This window comes from Scomber scombrus, unplaced genomic scaffold (genome assembly GCF_963691925.1).
Source record: "Scomber scombrus unplaced genomic scaffold, fScoSco1.1 SCAFFOLD_357, whole genome shotgun sequence".
In the NCBI taxonomy this organism is placed as follows: domain Eukaryota; kingdom Metazoa; phylum Chordata; class Actinopteri; order Scombriformes; family Scombridae; genus Scomber; species Scomber scombrus.
Window position 1 is genome coordinate 1 of NW_026910610.1, and position 18544 is coordinate 18544.

Here is an 18544-nt window from a genome sequence, read left to right on the forward strand (position 1 = left end):
GAGGGAAGGAAGGAGGGAAGGAAGAAAGGAAGGAAGGAAGGAGGGAGGGAGGGAGGGAGAAAGGAAAAGGGGAAGGGAGGAAGGAAGGAAAGAAGGACAGAGGAAAGAAGGAAGGGAGGAAGGTGGGGGGAGGAAAGACAGAGAGAAGGAGGAAGGGAGGAAGGAAAGGAAGGAATGAAGGACAGAAGGAAGGAAGGAAGGAAGGAAAGAAGGAAGGAAGGAAGGAAGGAAGGGAGGAAAGAGAGAGGAAGGAAAGAAAGAGAGAAGGAGGGAGAAAGGAAGGACAGACAGAAGCAAGGAAAGAAGGAACAGTCAAAACAGACGGGGTATATTTGACCCCTAGGTCTTTTCTCACCATAGCGGATCCCATCCTGACCATTTTGATGACGTTGCCTCGATCAGAGATGGGCATGTGAGATGCATCCAGGATGGAAATACAGGCGTCCAACACACCTCTCTCATACTGCAGGAAAAAAGGGGGGGAGGTTGTTATGTTTTATTTTAATCCATTAATATTCATACTCTTTATATAATGTGTGTTTTTATGTGTATGGTGCGTACCTGTCCATACATCCAGCCTCGGCCTGATATAGCTCCAACTGCACCCTGGTAGATGATTCCGTAGTCAGCGAGGACGTACTCGCTTCGTCCTGCGTCCTCAGGAAAAAACACAGTATCGTCTGCATAGAGAGAAACAGACAGACAGTATTTCAACGGTCAGAAACACAGAAGGAATCTAAAAGTTAAATGTGGTATGAAGAGTTTGATTCAACTAACAAGACAGTCAAATTAAAATCCAGCACACATGGCTACCTACTTCTACTGTCGTCCTCCCGGGTCAAATTGACCCCATCTGTTTTGACTGTTCCTTCTTTCCTTCCTTCCTTCTTTCTTTCCTCCCTCCTTCCTCTCTACTTTCATTCCTTTCTTCCTTTCCTTCCTTCCTTCCTTCTTCCCTCCTTCCTTTCATTCCTTTCTTCATTCCTTCCTTCCTTTATTCCTTCCTCCCTTCCTTCCCTCCTCCCTCTCTCCTTTCCTTCCTTCTTCCTTCCTTCCTTCTTCCCACCTTCCTCCATCCTTTCATTCCTTTTTCCTTGTTTATCTTTCTTTCTTTCCTCCTCCAACTTTGTGTTCTTTCTTTCTTTCTTTCTTTCTTTCTTTCTTTCTTTCTTTCTTTCTTTCTTTCTTTCTTTCTTTCTTTCTTTCTTTCTTTCTTTCTTTCTTTCTTTCTTTCTTTCTTTCTTTCTTTCTTTCTCTCTAGGAGGATAAAATATGTAATATGTATCATTCTTTTGTGGTTACACCATTTGACATTTTCAGGAGCATTCAGTCTTACTTTTGGTAAAAAATGATATAAAACCAACAAAAATGTACATTTTAACAAACCTGATGCTGCTTTTAAAACTAGTTTAACTGATTTATGAATTCATCATCTTACCAACACTTATTATTACTGACCCTTGGACAGAATGACTCCCAGAACTACGCGATTAAACTCTAAACTATTTTTAAGACTGAACAACAGTCAGGTTAAAGGAAAGAAATCTCTCCTCTGAAGTCAAACAGTAACTCTTTCAGCCACCAGGGGGCAGTGAGCGATTTCCTACCTTGACACCAGGCGTTGAACAGCACGTACATGTCTGTGCTGGTGTTCCTCGGAGTGTGCTGCATGGTGCCGGCGTCGATGGCGACGTAGGTTCGAAACTTCCCCACGATGGATTTAGGCGAGGGTGTGATGCTCAGCGTCAACGTGCTGCCCTGAGTGCTCACGATCGAACCCGCCCAGCTATTAACATGACGGGCACCGAACGTCACCACGATGCGGGACCCAGTGTTGGGTGTAGGGTCGGAACCTGGAGGAGGAAGAGGAGGAAGAGGAGGAGGAAGAGGAGGAGGACAGGGAAGATGCACAAGAAGATAATTGAGTTTGAAACATGTTGAATAGTAATGACAGTTTCCAGATGTTCATGTTTAACACAGATGTTGCTGCTGCAGCGTGAGTAACCCTCCTGTTGTCAAGGAAGGAAGGGAGGAAGGGAGGAAGAAGGAAGGAAAGGACGGAGGAAGGAAGGGAGGAAGGAAAAGAAGGAAGGGAGGAAAGGAAGGAAGGGAGGAAGAACGAAGGAAAGGAGGGAGGGGGGAAGGAAGGAAGGGAGGAAAAGGAGGGAGGAAGGAAGTGAGGAAGGAAAAGAAGGAAGGGAGGAAAGGAAGGAAAGGAGGGAGGGGGAAGGAGGGAGGGATGAAGGAAAAGAGGAAGGGAGGAAGGAAGGAAAGAAGGACAGAGGAAAGAAGGAAAGAAGGAAGGTAGGGAGGAGGAAAGAAAGAGAGAAGGATGGAGGGAGGAAGGAAGGACAGAAGGAAGGGAGGAAAGAGAGAGTAAGGAAAGAAAGAGAGAAGGAGGAAGGGAGGAAGGACAGACGGAAGGAAGGAAAGGAAGGAAGGGAGGAAAGAAAGAACAGTCAAAATAGACGGGGTCAATTTGAACGTCACAACAATGCGGGAACCCGTATTGGGTGTAAGGTCGGCACCTGGAGGAGGAGGAAGAGGAGGAAGAGGAGGAAGAGGACGAAGAGGAGGAGGACAGGGAAGATGCACAAGAAGATAATTGAGTTTGAAACATGTTGAATATTAATGACAGTTTCCAGATGTTCATGTTTAACACAGATGTTGCTGCTGCAGCGTGAATCTCTCTCTGGGCTCTGACTGATGTTTCAATTCATTCCTTAATTATCTCTTTTCTTTCTCTTCTATTTCATTTCTTGTCTTTCCTTCCTTGACTCCTCCTTCCTGTGCATCTTCCCTGTAATCCTTGTGTCCTCCCTCCCTCCCTCCCTCCTTCTCTCTTTCTTTCCTTCCTCTCTCTTTCCTCCCTTCTTTCTTTCCTTCCTCCATCCCCCTATCTTCCTTTCTTCTGTCCTTCCTTCCTCCATCCCTCCATCTCTCTTTCTTTCCTCCTCCCTACCTTCCTCCTTTCCTTCGTTCCTCTGTCCTTCTTTCCTTCCTTCCTTCTTTCCTCCATCATTCCTTCCTTCCTTTCCTTCCTCCTTTCCTTTCCTTTCCTTTCCTCCTTCCCTACCTCTTTTCCTTCCCTCTTCCTCCCTTACTTCTTTCATGCCTCCTTTCCTTCCTTCTTCTTCCCTTCCTTTCCTTCCTTCTCCCATCCTCCCTCCCTCCCTCCCTTCCTCCTTTCCTTCTTCCTCCCTTCCTTTCCTTCCTTCTTCCATCCTCCCTTTCTCCCTCCCTTCCTTGCTCCCTCCCTCCCTTCCTTGCTTGATTCGAGGACAACAGGGGGGGTTAAGTAAGTTCCAACGATTCATTGATTAACAGAAAATTAATCAGATCAAATAATTGTTTTATTATAATTTAATAATAATACATATCTATTTACATATTATATTTATTTATTTAATTATTTTTTAAATCAACATTAAAACGTTATAAAAAACAGACATTCATTTAAAAAGTGTTGTTTTGTTTTTTTTTAACCAGACCTGTCAGTGAACATCTGTCAGACAGCAGCGTTGTGTGTGTGTGTGTGTGTGTGTGTGTGTGTGTGTGTGTGTGTGTGTGTGTGTGTGTGTGTGTGTGTGTGTGTGTGTGTGTGTTCTAATGACACAGCCATGGGGAGAGTGTGCACTAATTAGCGAGCCAAAGCTGCCTAATTTACTGACAGTCGTCTAATTGTTTGGTGGGCGTCTGTTGACAAAGTCTTTTCATCAGTTAATTGGTTAACGAGGTCTCAGGTGGGCCGAGCTGTGATCACTGAGACGCTCAGTGACAAACTACATCACTCATGATGATACTGTATTACTGTAATACATCTGCTGTGTGTTAGATCCAGGCGGGGAGTTCTGGTCCTCTGAAATGATGCCAACCTGGAAGTAACTTAAACTGCATTCTATCAAAAGGCCACCAGGGGGCGACCGTTTTGGTGTCAAAAGGACTTCCGTCTCTATACAAGTCAATGGAGAATTCACCAACTTCTCACTTGATTTCTAACCTCAGTAAACGTTTTCAAAATGTGTTTATGGTCTCAATCGCTAGTTTAAAGCCTTCTTCAATGCAGTATGATGTTCATTTGGGACATTTTGGCCTCCCTGATTTTATATGTGACGATAAAGCAGGGTATGCATTAGGGCGTGGCTACGTCGTGATTGACAGGTTGATTGGTTCACAGGTTCAGGAGGGCGCCTCATGCTCCTCCTGATGCCCATATAAGTAGAATCCCTGTTTTTATTTTTCCCAGCATGCACCTGAAATTTTCAAGATGGCGCTGCTCAGATCCGATACTATTGGCCTCCGAGCAGCAGTCCACCAACCAATGGGTGACGTCATGGATGTTACGTCCATTTTATATACAGTCTATGGTTAGTTCTTGGTTTTGGGTGTAAGCTCTAGTTTATTCAGGGTTTATGTGCTATGTTGATAACTTCTCCCTGTAACTGTCGACTTTCAGCAACCCTCCTGTTGACTTCGAGTCAAGGAAGGAAGGGAGGAAGAAGGAAGGATGGGAGGGAGGAAGAAAGGATGGAAGGGAGGGAGGGAGGAAGGAAGGGAGGAAAGGAAAGAAGGATGGAGGAAAGAAGGAAGGTAGGAGGGAGGGAGGAAAGAAGGAAAGAGGAAAGAAAGAAGGGAGGAAGGATGGATGGAAGGGAGGAAGAAGGAAGGATGGAAGGGAGGAAGAAGGAAGGAAAGGAGGAAGGAAGGGAGGAAGAAGTTAGTCTCCAGTAGGATCTCTGATGTCAGCAGTGATTTGTGTTATTCTTCGTTTATACACTAAAGCACAACCTGTATCTATAGCAACCATAGAACAACCTGTATCTATGGCAACCATAACACAACCTGTATCTATAGCAACCATAGAACAACCTGTATCTATAGCAACCATAACACAACCTGTATCTATAGCAACCATAGAACAACCTGTATCTATAGCAACCATAACACAACCTGTATCTATAGCAACCATAACACAACCTGTATCTATAGCAACCATAGGACAACCTGTATCTATAGCAACCATAGAACAACCTGTATCTATAGCAACCATAGAACAACCTGTATCTATAGCAACCGTAACACAACCTGTATCTATAGCAACCGTAACACAACCTGTATCTATAGCAACCATAGAACAACCTGTATCTATAGCAACCATAACACAACCTGTATCTATAGCAACCATAGAACAACCTGTATCTATAGCAACCATAGAACAACCTGTATCTATAGCAACCATAACACAACCTGTATCTATAGCAACCATAACACAACCTGTATCTATAGCAACCATAGGACAACCTGTATCTATAGCAACCATAGAACAACCTGTATCTATAGCAACCATAGAACAACCTGTATCTATAGCAACCGTAACACAACCTGTATCTATAGCAACCGTAACACAACCTGTATCTATAGCAACCATAGAACAACCTGTATCTATAGCAACCGTAACACAACCTGTATCTATAGCAACCGTAACACAACCTGTATCTATAGCAACCGTAACACAATCTGCTGGTCTGTCTGTGCATTACATTCCTCATACAAGTGCTAAACATTGACCTAAAAGTTAAATGAGTTCAATAGATTCTAGTTTTTGAGACACACTCGAGTTCCTCTGTCTATAGCAACCATAACACAACCTGTATCTTCCTTCCTTCCTCCTTTCCTTCCTTCTCTCCTTCCTTCCTTCCTTCCTCCTTTCCTTCCTTCTTCCTTCCTCATCAGACTCAGACTTCAGACTCACCGATCAGGAACTCCAGCTGGTAGTCGTCCGCCTCGGTGGGCGGACGGTTGAAGGTGACGCGGATCAGGAACTCCTTACCGCGACGGACCACCAGGTTGGGCGTGTCGTAGGCGCTGGTGTGGTGGTTGGCTTTGTTTGTGTCCAGACACATGTCAATGCCTCCGTCCACCACCGCCAGAGCTCCTGATGGAGGGAAAGGTTCAGTACAGTATGTTTCTACTCATTATATTCATTTATAAGAACCAGAACTTCCTCTTTATATTGAACACATCACTTCCTGTCCTGCAGCAGCTTCATTGGCTCCCATTTTTAGAATATTTTACAGCTAAATTACAGTAAAAATACAATATTTTACAGTTAAATGCTGCTTTGAATGGCGTCTTTAAATACAATTATTATAATTAGCTCACCTTCACCGGGTCCGTATGATCTGGGCGCCGCATCTGAGGCTGAAAAAGGTTCGTCAAAAAAATCATCGCCTTCACTGAAGTTGGACGTCGGCACCTGAAGGAAGTTTAAAAATCATCAAAGGAGGAAAGAAAGACAGAAAAAAGCCTAAAAGTAAAAGTTAATAGTAATAGTATAAGTTAAAATTACAATAAATAAAAAGGATATAAATAATGATTAAAAACAACATAAAAGTAGAACTTTAAAATAAATTGTAATAAATTGCAGTAAATCATGTTGTCAGTATTAAATAAAATATAATATAATATAATATAATATAATATAATATAATATAATATAATATAATATAATATAATATAATATAATATAATATAATATAATATAACATAACATAACATGATATAATATAATATAATATAATATAATATAATATAATATAATATAATATAATATAATATAACATTATATAATATAATATAATATAACATAACATAATATAATATAATATAATATAATATAATATAATATAATATAATATAATATAATATAATATATAATATAATATAACATAATATAATATAATATAACATAATATAATATAATATAACATAATATAATATAATATAATATAATATAACATAATATAATATAATATAATATAATATAATATAATATAATATAATATAATATAATATAATATAACATAATATAATATAACATAATATAACATAATATAATATAATATAATATAATATAATATAATATAATATAATATAATATAATATCATATAATATAATATAATATAATATAATATAATATAACATAATATAATATAATATAATATAACATAATATAATATAATATAATATAATATAATATAATATAATATAATATAATATAATATAATATAATATAATATAATATAACATAACATAACATAACATGATAAAATAAAATAAAATAAAATAAAATAAAATAAAATAAAATAAAATAAAATAAAATAAAATAAAATAAAATAAAATAAAATAAAATAAAATAAAATAAAATAAAATAAAAATATTACCGGTCCATTATAGCGGCCCCTGATCTTCCTGTCTTTGGGTCGTTGAGACATGACGGCAAAAGGTTTTCACCAGAGATCAATAAACTGAAAGAGAAAAATACATATTTATCATATTAATCATATTTATATAATAATAATAAACCTTCTCAGTGTCATCTGAAACAACACACACACACAATTAGATAAAATAAAAATATAAAGAGAGAAAAAACTAAATAATGAAAAAGAAAAATTAAATATGAAATGGAAGATATTTTAGTAAACATATTTTACGCTATAAAATACAACAAATAAATAAATACATTATTATTATTATTTAAAAAATGTCAGTATTACAGTAGTTTATAGTGAGGATTTACAGTAAAAACATGCTGATTTTTAACAGTGTTTATATCTGTCCAATCTTTAATAAATATGGTTTTTATTTTAAAGTATAATCTGAAGAATTACAACAGAAAATAACTAATAATAAAACAAATAAAACAACAGTATAATAATAATGAAGAAGCAGAGATGAGTCTCACCTGTCAGAGGAAGAGAAACTTCGTCTGGTCGATCCGAGGATGATCAGAGTCAGCTGCTACATCACTTTATATACACACACTGCTTCCTGTTTTAATACACACACACACACACACACACACACACACACACACACACACACACACACACACACACACACACACACACACACACACAGAGACACACACACACACACACACACACAGAGAGACACACACACACACACACACACACACACACACAGACACACACACACACACACACAGAGACACAAACACACACACACGCAGAGACACACACACACACAGAGACACACACACACACAGAGACACACACACACACACACACACACACACACACACACACACACACACAGTTTCTGCCTGCTGGAGATTAAATATTTAGAATAGTCTGATTAGATATTAATATTAATATTTTATTAATATTATTATTAATATTATTATTAATATTTTTTTATTATTATTATTATTATTATTATTAATATTATTATTATTATTATAATAATTATTATTATGTAAACGCAGCAGAAACCTGAAGAAGGAGGAAGTGTTTTATTAAAGTGACCTCGACCCAAACTGAGAGACTTCTGCTTTCTGACGATCACTGTGACATTAAACATGAACCGCTGTTAAAAATATTAAATATAAACTCAGGAAAATAAAAAAACAAGGAACTTTTAACCAGTTCTCCTTTAGTTGGTGTTGATTTTATGTGTATATATTTTTAATTTGTGCGGGCAGTGCATTTTATTTTATTTTATTGCTTTATCTTTTTATTGTGCTTCTATTTATTGTGTTTGATCTTGTTGTGCAGCACTTTGTAAACCTTGTGTTTGTTAAAATCCTGCTTTATAAATAAAGTTATTGGATTAACCTGTAGTTAATCACAAAGAGCCTGAAGTCCAAATAAAAGTGTTTTTATTTTTCCTCTTTTTTATCGTTCTTTTGTGGTTACACCATTTGACATTTTCAGGAGCATTCAGTCTCCCTTTCTTTCTCCTCTTCCTTCTCTCTTTCTTTCTCCTTTCTTTTTTCTCCTCTTCCTCCCTTTTCTTTCTTTCATTCTTTCTTTCTTTCTTTTTTTCTCCTCTTCCTCCCTTTTCTTTCTTTCATTCTTTCTTTCTTTCTTTTTTTCTCCTCTTCCTCCTCCCTTTTTTCTCCTCTTCCTTCTCTCTTTCTTTCTTTCTTTCTTTCTTTCATTCTTTCTTTCTTTCTTTTTTCTCCTCTTCCTCCTCCCTTTTTTCTCCTCTTCCTTCTCTCTTTCTTTCTTTCTTTCTTTCTTTCATTCTTTCTTTCTTTCTCCTCTTCCTCCTCCCTTTTTTCTCCTCTTCCTTCTCTCTTTCTTTCTCCTTTCTTTCTTTCTTTCTTTCTTTCTTTCTTTCTCCTTTCTTTCTTTCTCCTCTTCCTCCTCCCTTTTTTCTACTCTTCCTTCTCTCTTTCTTTCTCCTTTCTTTCTTTCTTTCTTTCTTTCTTTCTTTCTTTCTTTCTTTCTTTCTTTCTTTCTTTCTTTCTCCTTTCTTTTTTCTCCTCTTCCTCCCTTTTCTTTCTTTCATTCTTTCTTTCTTTCTTCCTCCTCTTTCTTTCTTTCTTTCATTCTTTCTAACTGGATAAAATATGTAATATGTATCATTCTTTTGTGGTTACACCATTTGACATTTTCAGGAGCATTCAGTCTTACTTTTGGTAAAAAATGGTGCAAATGTCATTTCAAATGATATAAAACCAACAAAAATACTAAATGTACATTTTAACAAACCTGATGCTGCTTTTAAATCTAGTTTAACTGATTTATGAATTCATCATCTTACCAACACTTATTATCACTGAGCCGTATATTAACTGTTGACCGATGTGTCACATGATGAAACCGTCGGCAGGTTTCAGGATGACTCGCTCCTCTAGAGGAAGAGTCAGCGTCTCTCACCTCCAGCAGCTTTAAATCTGTCTGATTCATCAGCGCTGACTAAAGGGGTTATTATGGTCTGTCAGCAGATCAGTGTGTGTGTGTGTGTGTGTGTGTGTGTGTGTGTGTGTGTGTGTGTGTGTGTATGTGTGTGTGTGTCACAAAGACCCGACAAATAAGAGAAAACAGCAGGACGGAGGAAAAGACGACAGACGGGGATGAAGAGGAGGAGAGAGGAGGAGGAAGAGGAGGAGAGAAGAAGGACAACACCGGTGACTCCTGTTTCATCTTCCTCCTCACTTCCTGTTTAACAACACGATGAGAGAGAAGTTGTGACAGGATGAATCTGACAGTTCATCAGGATGTAAACAATAAATTATGAAGAAAGAAACTTCACAATAAAGGAGATTTCAGTGTTTCCAGTCTGTTAAAGCAGCAGCGACGTCTATCTTTCTTTCTTCTCCTCCTTTTTTCTCTTTCTCTTTCTTTCTTTTACCTCCTTTGTCTTTTTTTCTTCTCCTCCTCCTACCTTCCTTTCCTTCTCCTCCATTTTCCTTTCTTTCTTTTTCCTCCTCTTTCTTTCTCCTTCTTTTACCTTCTTTGTCTTTCTTCTCCTCCTCCCTCCCTTTCTTTCTCCTCCTTTCTTTATTTTTCCTCTTTCTTTCTCCTTCTTTTACCTCCTTTGTCTTTCTTCTCCTCCTTCCTTCCTTTCTTTCTTTCTCCTCCATTTTCTCCTTTCTTTCTTTCTTTTACCTCCTTTGTCTTTCTTTTTCTCCTCCTCCTCCTCCTTCCTTCCTTTCTTTCTTTCTCCTCCATTTTCTCCTTTCTTTCTTTCTTTTACCTCCTCTTTCTTTCTCCTTCTTTTACCTCCTTTGTCTTTCTTCTCCTCCTCCCTCCCTCCCTTTCTTTCTCCTCCTTTCTTTATTTTTCCTCTTTCTTTCTCCTTCTTTTACCTCCTTTGTCTTTCTTTTTCTTCTCCTCCTCCTCCTTCCTTCCTTTCTTTCTTTCTCCTCCATTTTCTCCTTTCTTTCTCCTTCTTTTCCCTCCTTTGTCTTCTTTCATTCTTTCTTTCTTTCTTTCCACCAGCATCCACAGCAGGAACAACAGCTTCTACAGACGCTTCATGTTGGGATTAAACTTTAATGTGGTGTAACCATAGTAACAAACTAAAAACACTGTAACGTTGAAACATAGAAGATGAAGATTTGACTCATTTGGACGACTGAAGCTTCAGATTAAACTGGTTTAAGACACATTTGAAAAACTGTGAACTCGTCCTTTAAAGAAAAAGGAAGAGACAGAAAACAAGGGAAGAAGAAAAAGGCTGAGTCAGGTCAACAAGGCAGAATGACATGACACAGAAAAGTCAGATTATCTTTAACATCTTTTATTTGACATAATTTGGTTAAATACCAGAGGAAGCTTTAAAAGAGGAAGTGAGAGCAGAGAAGGTCACAGTGATCCAAAAAGCTTCCTGACATCACAACATTTCACTTTACATAAACATAGATTTACACAACTAGAGGGATTATTGGCTGATAAATGATATATTATACATTATTATCCCCATTATTGGATCATTATAATCTGACATTTGCAGTGAAGACACTTAACTGGATGTGGAAATAAAACAACTGAACTACTTTATAAGATGATAATATAACAGAAGTTGTGTTTAGAGACGATTCTGCTGAAAACTAGTTGATAAAAAACATCATTTCAAGCAGTTTTTAACCAGATTGAAACTAGAAAGGATCAAGAATAAAACCCTGAGGAACAACACAAGTTATTATAAGTGGATAAAAAGTTTGGTAAAAAGTCACAAAACTAGAATTTATTGAACCCATTTAACTTTTAGATCAATGTTTAGCACTTGTATGAGGAATGTAATGCACAGACAGACCATCAGATTGTGCTACGGTTGCTATAGATACAGGTTATGTTATGGTTGCTATAGATACAGGTTGTGTTATGCTTGCTATAGATACAGGTTGTGTTATGGTTGCTATAGATACAGGTTGTGTTACGGTTGCTATAGATACAGGTTGTGTTATGCTTGCTATAGATACAGGTTGTGTTATGCTTGCTATAGATACAGGTTGTGTTATGGTTGCTATAGATACAGGTTGTGTTATGGTTGCTATAGATACAGGTTGTGTTATGGTTGCTATAGATACAGGTTGTGTTACGGTTGCTATAGATACAGGTTGTGTTATGCTTGCTATAGATACAGGTTGTGTTACGGTTGCTATAGATACAGGTTGTGTTCTGGTTGCTATAGATGCAGGTTGTGTTACGGTTGCTATAGATACAGGTTGTGTTCTGGTTGCTATAGATACAGGTTGTGTTACGGTTGCTATAGATACAGGTTGTGTTCTGGTTGCTATAGATACAGGTTGTGTTACGCTTGCTATAGATACAGGTTGTGTTATGGTTGCTATAGATACAGGTTGTGTTCTGGTTGCTATAGATACAGGTTGTGTTATGGTTGCTATAGATAAAGGTTGTGTTCTGGTTGCTATAGATACAGGTTGTGTTATGGTTGCTATAGATACAGGTTGTGTTATGGTTGCTATAGATACAGGTTGTGTTCTGGTTGCTATAGATACAGGTTGTGTTATGGTTGCTATAGATACAGGTTGTGTTATGGTTGCTATAGATACAGGTTGTGTTATGGTTGCTATAGATACAGGTTGTGTTATGGTTGCTATAGATACAGGTTGTGTTCTGGTTGCTATAGATGCAAGTTGTGTTACGGTTGCTATAGATACAGGTTGTGTTCTGGTTGCTATAGATACAGGTTGTGTTACGGTTGCTATAGATACAGGTTGTGTTCTGGTTGCTATAGATACAGGTTGTGTTATGGTTGCTATAGATACAGGTTGTGTTATGGTTGCTATAGATACAGGTTGTGTTCTGGTGGCTATAGATGCAGGTTGTGTTACGGTTGCTATAGATACAGGTTGTGTTCTGGTTGCTATAGATACAGGTTGTGTTACGGTTGCTATAGATACAGGTTGTGTTCTGGTTGCTATAGATACAGGTTGTGTTATGCTTGCTATAGATACAGGTTGTGTTATGGTTGCTATAGATACAGGTTGTGTTCTGGTTGCTATAGATACAGGTTGTGTTATGGTTGCTATAGATAAAGGTTGTGTTCTGGTTGCTATAGATACAGGTTGTGTTATGGTTGCTATAGATACAGGTTGTGTTATGGTTGCTATAGATACAGGTTGTGTTCTGGTTGCTGTGGATACAGGTTGTGTTCTGGTTGCTATAGATACAGGTTGTGTTATGGTTGCTATAGATACAGGTTGTGTTATGGTTGCTATAGATACAGGTTGTGTTATGGTGACCATTGTTGTGTAGCATGATTTTGGTCATCCTACAGTGTATAATATTAACGCTATTGACGATTTTTCAAAATAAAATTCCCCAAAAATATGCAATTTTTTTTTCCTGAAATAACTGTTGTAGTATGATTATCAGGTGACCATTGTTGTGTAGCATGATTTTGGTCATCCTACACTGTATAATATTGACGATATTGACGATTTTTCAAAATAAAATTCCCCAAAAATATGCAAACTTTTTTCCCCCCTGAAATGACTGTTGTAGTATGATTATCAGGTGACCATTGTTGTGTATCATAATTTTGGTCATCCTACGGTGTATAATATTAACGCAATTGACGATATTTCAAAATAAAATTCCCCAAAAATATACAATTTTTTTTTTTCCTGAAATGACTGTTGTAGTATGATTATCAGGTGACCATTGTTGTGTATCATGATTTTGGTCATCCTACAGTGTATAATATTAACGCTATTGACGATATTTCAAAATAAAATTCCCCAAAAATATGCAATTTTTTTTTTCCTGAAATGACTGTTGTAGTATGATTATCAGGTGACCATTGTTGTGTAGCATGATTTTGGTGAGTATACAGTGTATAATTTTAACGCTATTGACGATTTTTCACAATAATATTCCCCAAAAATATGCAAAAAGTTTTTTCTGAAATGACTGTTGTAGTATGATTATCAGGTGACCCTTGTTGTGTAGCATGATTTTGGTCATCCTACAGTGTATAATATTAACGCTATTGACGATATTTCAAAATAAAATTCCCCAAAAAAATGCAAAAAAATGTTTTTGTTGAAATAACTGTTGTAGTATGATTATCAGGTGACCGTTGATGTGTGGAGTGAATTTGGTGAGACTACAGTGAATAAAAGTGGAGATATTGAATATTTTTTGCTTTGGTACTGCACTTTGTAGACGGTCCCTAAGCGCTCGCCTCTCCGCCCGCAGTGCATAGAGAGCAATATATTTCCTGCAGCCTGGAGGACGACTCGTTTTGGCGAAAATGAGTTTGTAGTCAATAGTCTACCTTACTACGATAGGAAAGAGACATTTTTTATGTTTTAACAATGTTTCGTTTGTGAGCTATTGATAGCTGAAGTTCGAATCTGTCAATCTCTTTCTAACTTTACCTAAGTTGCTGAAGTTAAATGTCTGATATGTCTCTGATCCATCCTGCTCAGACTCTCTGCGCGGGGCAGCTCTCCCGCATCACTCTCTCGGTCACCTGACTGCAGCTACATATCTATCCTCTCTGACGGAGCTACCAAACTCAACTGTTTCTGTCAAAGATAACGTGTTGTGTGTCAGGCTTTTATACAAGCTAATGGACGTTAACATCCGATCTGAACTGTTAGGTTACGTCACAAGGCTGCCGGTAAACGTTGGCTGTGCTGTTTCTTACCTTGCTTCCGCTACCGCTTGCTTTACTAGTTCCAGCTTCACCGTCACCACCTTTTTTAAAAATATTTGTTTAGAAAATCTCTAAGGCCTCTATTTTCCTCTTATCATTTCTTTACTTTTCTGAGCACCGGACTTGGGCTGACCGGACATCTTTAGCGTACTGAACTTCAAATGACAACATCAAATTTTGATCAGTGGCCAAACCATTTTTGTGTTGGGGGTGGGGGGGTTCTTGACCACTATTTCAAGAGCGATTAGGAAGAAAACAATTAAAAGCTTTTATGTAACTCAAATATTACACATCTTTTCCACAGATAGGCCTATTTTGAAAAATTATTCCATAATTTAATGTGGGCCCAGTTCTGGGCCCCCCCTACCCTGGGCCCGGGACAACAGACCCGTTTGTCCCCCCCTATCGGCGGGCGTGGTTATGGTTGCTATAGATACAGATTGTGTTCTGGTTGCTATAGATACAGGTTGTGCTATGGTTGCTATAGATACAGGTTGTGTTATGGTTGCTATAGATACAGGTTGTGTTATGGTTGCTATAGATACAGGTTGTGTTATGGTTGCTATAGATACAGGTTATAAAAGGTATAAATCCATGTTTTATGTTGTCATGGTGTCGAAGAGAAAAAGCAAAGAAATGATTTAACCCTCCTGTTGTCTTTGAATCAAGGAAGGAAGGGAGGAAGGAATGACGAAGGAAAGAAAGGAGGGAGGAAGGACGGGGGAAAGAAGTAAAGAAGGACAGAGGAAAAAAGGGAGGAAGAAAGGAACAGTCAAAACAGACAGGGTCAATTTGACCCGGGAGGACGACACGAAGGAAGCACTTTCTTGGTGTGACCAAACAGAGTTATTAATCTGGACTTTTGATTTGGAGGACTTGTTGGTAGTAAATCTTCAGATCTCCTGTGTGAGTCTCTGAGCAGCAGAACAAACGGCACGTGAGAATCAACACTCAGCAGAGAGTCACTGCTGCTGCGGCCCGCTAACCAATTACAGCCTCAAGAGGAGCTTTATGCCGAAGCTGCTCTGTAATTATCCTGCAGGGATTATAAACACACACACACACACACACACACACACACACACACACACACACACACACACACACACACACACACACACACACACACACACACACACACACACACACACACACACACACACACACACACACACACGTCTAATTGATAAATAAGAGACAACATGACGGCTGCACTCAGCATCAAGTGACAGTAAATCCTCTATGAGTTTAACCCTCCTGTTGTCCTCGAGTCAAGGAAGGAAGGGAGGAAGAAGGAAGGAAGGAAGGGAGGGATGGAGGGAGGGAGGGAGGGAGGAAGTAAGGAAGGAAGGACAGGTGTAAGGAGGGACAGGAGGAAGGAAGCAAGGAAAGAAGGAAGGAAAGAAAGGAAAGGAGTAAGGAGGGTGGGAGGGAGGAAAAAAGGAAGGAAGGAAGGAGAGAAGGAAGGGAGGAAGGAAAGGAGGTAGGAAGCAAGGAAAGAAGGAAGGAAGTGAGGAAAGGAGGTAGGAAGCAAGGAAGGAAGTGAGGAAAGAAGTATGGAAGGAGGAGGAAGCAAAGAAAGAGGGAAGGAGGGGGAAGAACGAAGGAAAAATTAAAGAAAGGAGGAAGGAAGGAAAGAAGGTGTTGAACTGTTGCAGAATAAAGTTTCTACAACCAGATTGATGAGACAGCTATGAGCTTTGAGAGTGAAAACAGAAGAAAGAAGAAGAACACACATTTATAAAGAAATGAAGTATAATTTAGAGTTTTACTCATAACCACACTGAGCTGAGGGCAAAGGTCACATGCTTCCTGGAGCTGCTCCTGAGACCCTGGAATAATAAACAGAAGAGAAAAAGAGATTAAACAAGAGCAGAGAAGAGGAAGGAAACATTTGTTTTGTTTGTTTTAGTATCATAAAACTTTTCAAAAAGTCTAAAAACTTCACTGAAGTTAAATAAAACTGATTTATTTCTTCTTATAGGAAGTTTCTTCTTTGTTAATGAGACCGACTCGCTCAACATATGTGACAAGTCAGGATTGAAAGTGCCAAATGAAAATGTTTTATTATAACTTCATCATATCTACAAAAAGCATGAGGTGTGGAGAGTAGTGGCATCAGTGGGGAATGTAGTGTGTGGATGAGTGAGACATGTGTGCGCCACACATATATATATAATAAAATAAAAAAAAGGAGAGAGAGAGGAGAGAGCGAGAGAGCGAGCCTCCTTCCCTCCCTTCTTCCCTCCCTTCCTCCTTCCATCCTTCTTCCCTCCTTTCTTCCCTCCTTCCTTCCTTCCTTCCTTCCTCCCTCCCTCCTACCTTCCTCCCTCCTTTCCTTCCTTCCTTCCTTCCTTCCTTCTTCCTTTTCTTCCTCCCTCCTTCTTCCTACCTTCCTTCTTTCTTCCTCTCTCCCTTCCTTCTTCCTTCCCTCCTTCCCTTCCTCCCTCCTTTCCTTCCTTCCTTCCTTCCTTCCTTTCTTCCTTCCTTCCTTCCTTCCTCCCTCCCTCCTTTCCTTCCACCCTCCTTTCCTCCCTTCCTCCCTCCTTTCCTTCCTCCTTTCGAGGACAACAGGTAAATTAAGGTTTGTAAGATGTAAACTAAAGAAGATAAAAGCTCTCACCAGGTCTGCAGCATCATGTGAAGGTGAAAGAGAAACAAAGAGAGTGTGAGGAAGTCAAGTCTTTAAATAAGGCTCGAGGTGACCAGGTGAACCTAATCAGGACTATTAGAGGTGACAGCAGGTGAACCAATCAGCCAATTAGTGAGGAGGAAAGAAGAAGAAAGGAAGTGAGGAAAGTAAAGGAGGAATAAATAAAAGAAAATCATGAATCTTTACTACAGTATAGATTAGCTCACCTCATGCTCAGAAGAAGAAATTCCACCAATTAACTCTTAACGAGGTTCAGCTGTTAATTGAAACTCATCCAGGTAACGATCTCAGCTGGAGGCAAACAGGGAAGAATCTAAAATATAGGGAGAATGGGGTTGGTTGTCACATTCATCAGATCTCTGTCTCTAGAGGGCGCTGTTGTTAAAAAGTTTTGGTACTGAACGTTTCAGAATTTAGGTGAGATGTTAGTGTTTTTCATGTGAACATGTAAATATCAACTCTTCAGTGTTTCTCTCCTTTTACACAATGAGTTTATAATAAAACATCATTAGCATTAAAAAGTATGAAGAGAGAGCGATAGTTAGGGAGGTTTTTTTCTTGCCAAAACATGTGGTTGGTAGCTTTGCTGGTAGCAAAAAATCCCAGTTGGGGTTGGTTGTCACATGTTGGTATTTATACATATATAGTGTCATATATCTAGTTCTTTCTTTCTTTTAAGATAACAAAATGAACAGGAACTTTGTCAGGAAGACAAACAAGGGTCAGACTCCTCCAGATGTGAAGCTCAGAGCAGTCAGAGAGATGAAACTGTATAATATTGTTATATAAGGACAAAAAAGGCACTTAACGGAATGATTTTTCCTGTTTATGTTCTCTTGGTGCAGGGGATGTATTAGGTTGTTGTATTTAAATTATACTAAACAGTTTAAATATTTTTAAAACTGTATAAATGTTTTATTTTTCCCCATTAAAATAACACAGGGACAACCAACCTCCATGATGTCTTACTACCAACCTCCATAGTGTCTTACTACCAACCTCCATAGTGTCTTACTACCAACCTCCATAGTGTCTTACAACCAACTTCCATGATGTCTTACTACCAACCTCCATGATGTCTTACTACCAACCTCCATAGTGTCTTACTACCAACCTCCATGATGTCTTACTACCAACCTCCATAGTGTCTTACTACCAACCTCCATGATGTCTTACTACCAACCTCCATAGTATCTTAATACCAACCTCCATGATGTCTTACTACCAACCTCCATAGTGTCTTACTACCAACCTCCATGATGTCTTACTACCAACCCCATAGTGTCTTACTACCAACCTCCATGATGTCTTACTACCAACCTCCATAGTATCTTAATACCAACCCCATAGTGTCTTACTACCAACCCCATAGTGTCTTACTACCAACCTCCATAGTGTCTTACTACCAACCTCCATGATGTCTTACTACCAACCCCATAGTGTCT

The 18544-nt window shown here is 38.5% G+C and overlaps 1 protein-coding gene across 1 annotated transcript; it reads right to left on the minus strand.

The window, feature by feature from the left end:
• Positions 1–1530: 1530 nt before the first annotated feature.
• LOC133977138 (coagulation factor XIII A chain-like) lies at positions 1531–7275 on the minus strand. The gene is made up of 4 exons (XM_062415270.1): positions 7225–7275; positions 6163–6256; positions 5753–5935; positions 1531–1853 (listed from the first exon to the last, which is right to left on the minus strand). The coding sequence occupies exons 1-4, from the start codon at positions 7273–7275 to the stop codon at positions 1531–1533; spliced, it is 651 nt and encodes a 216-aa protein (XP_062271254.1).
• Positions 7276–18544: the final 11269 nt, after the last annotated feature.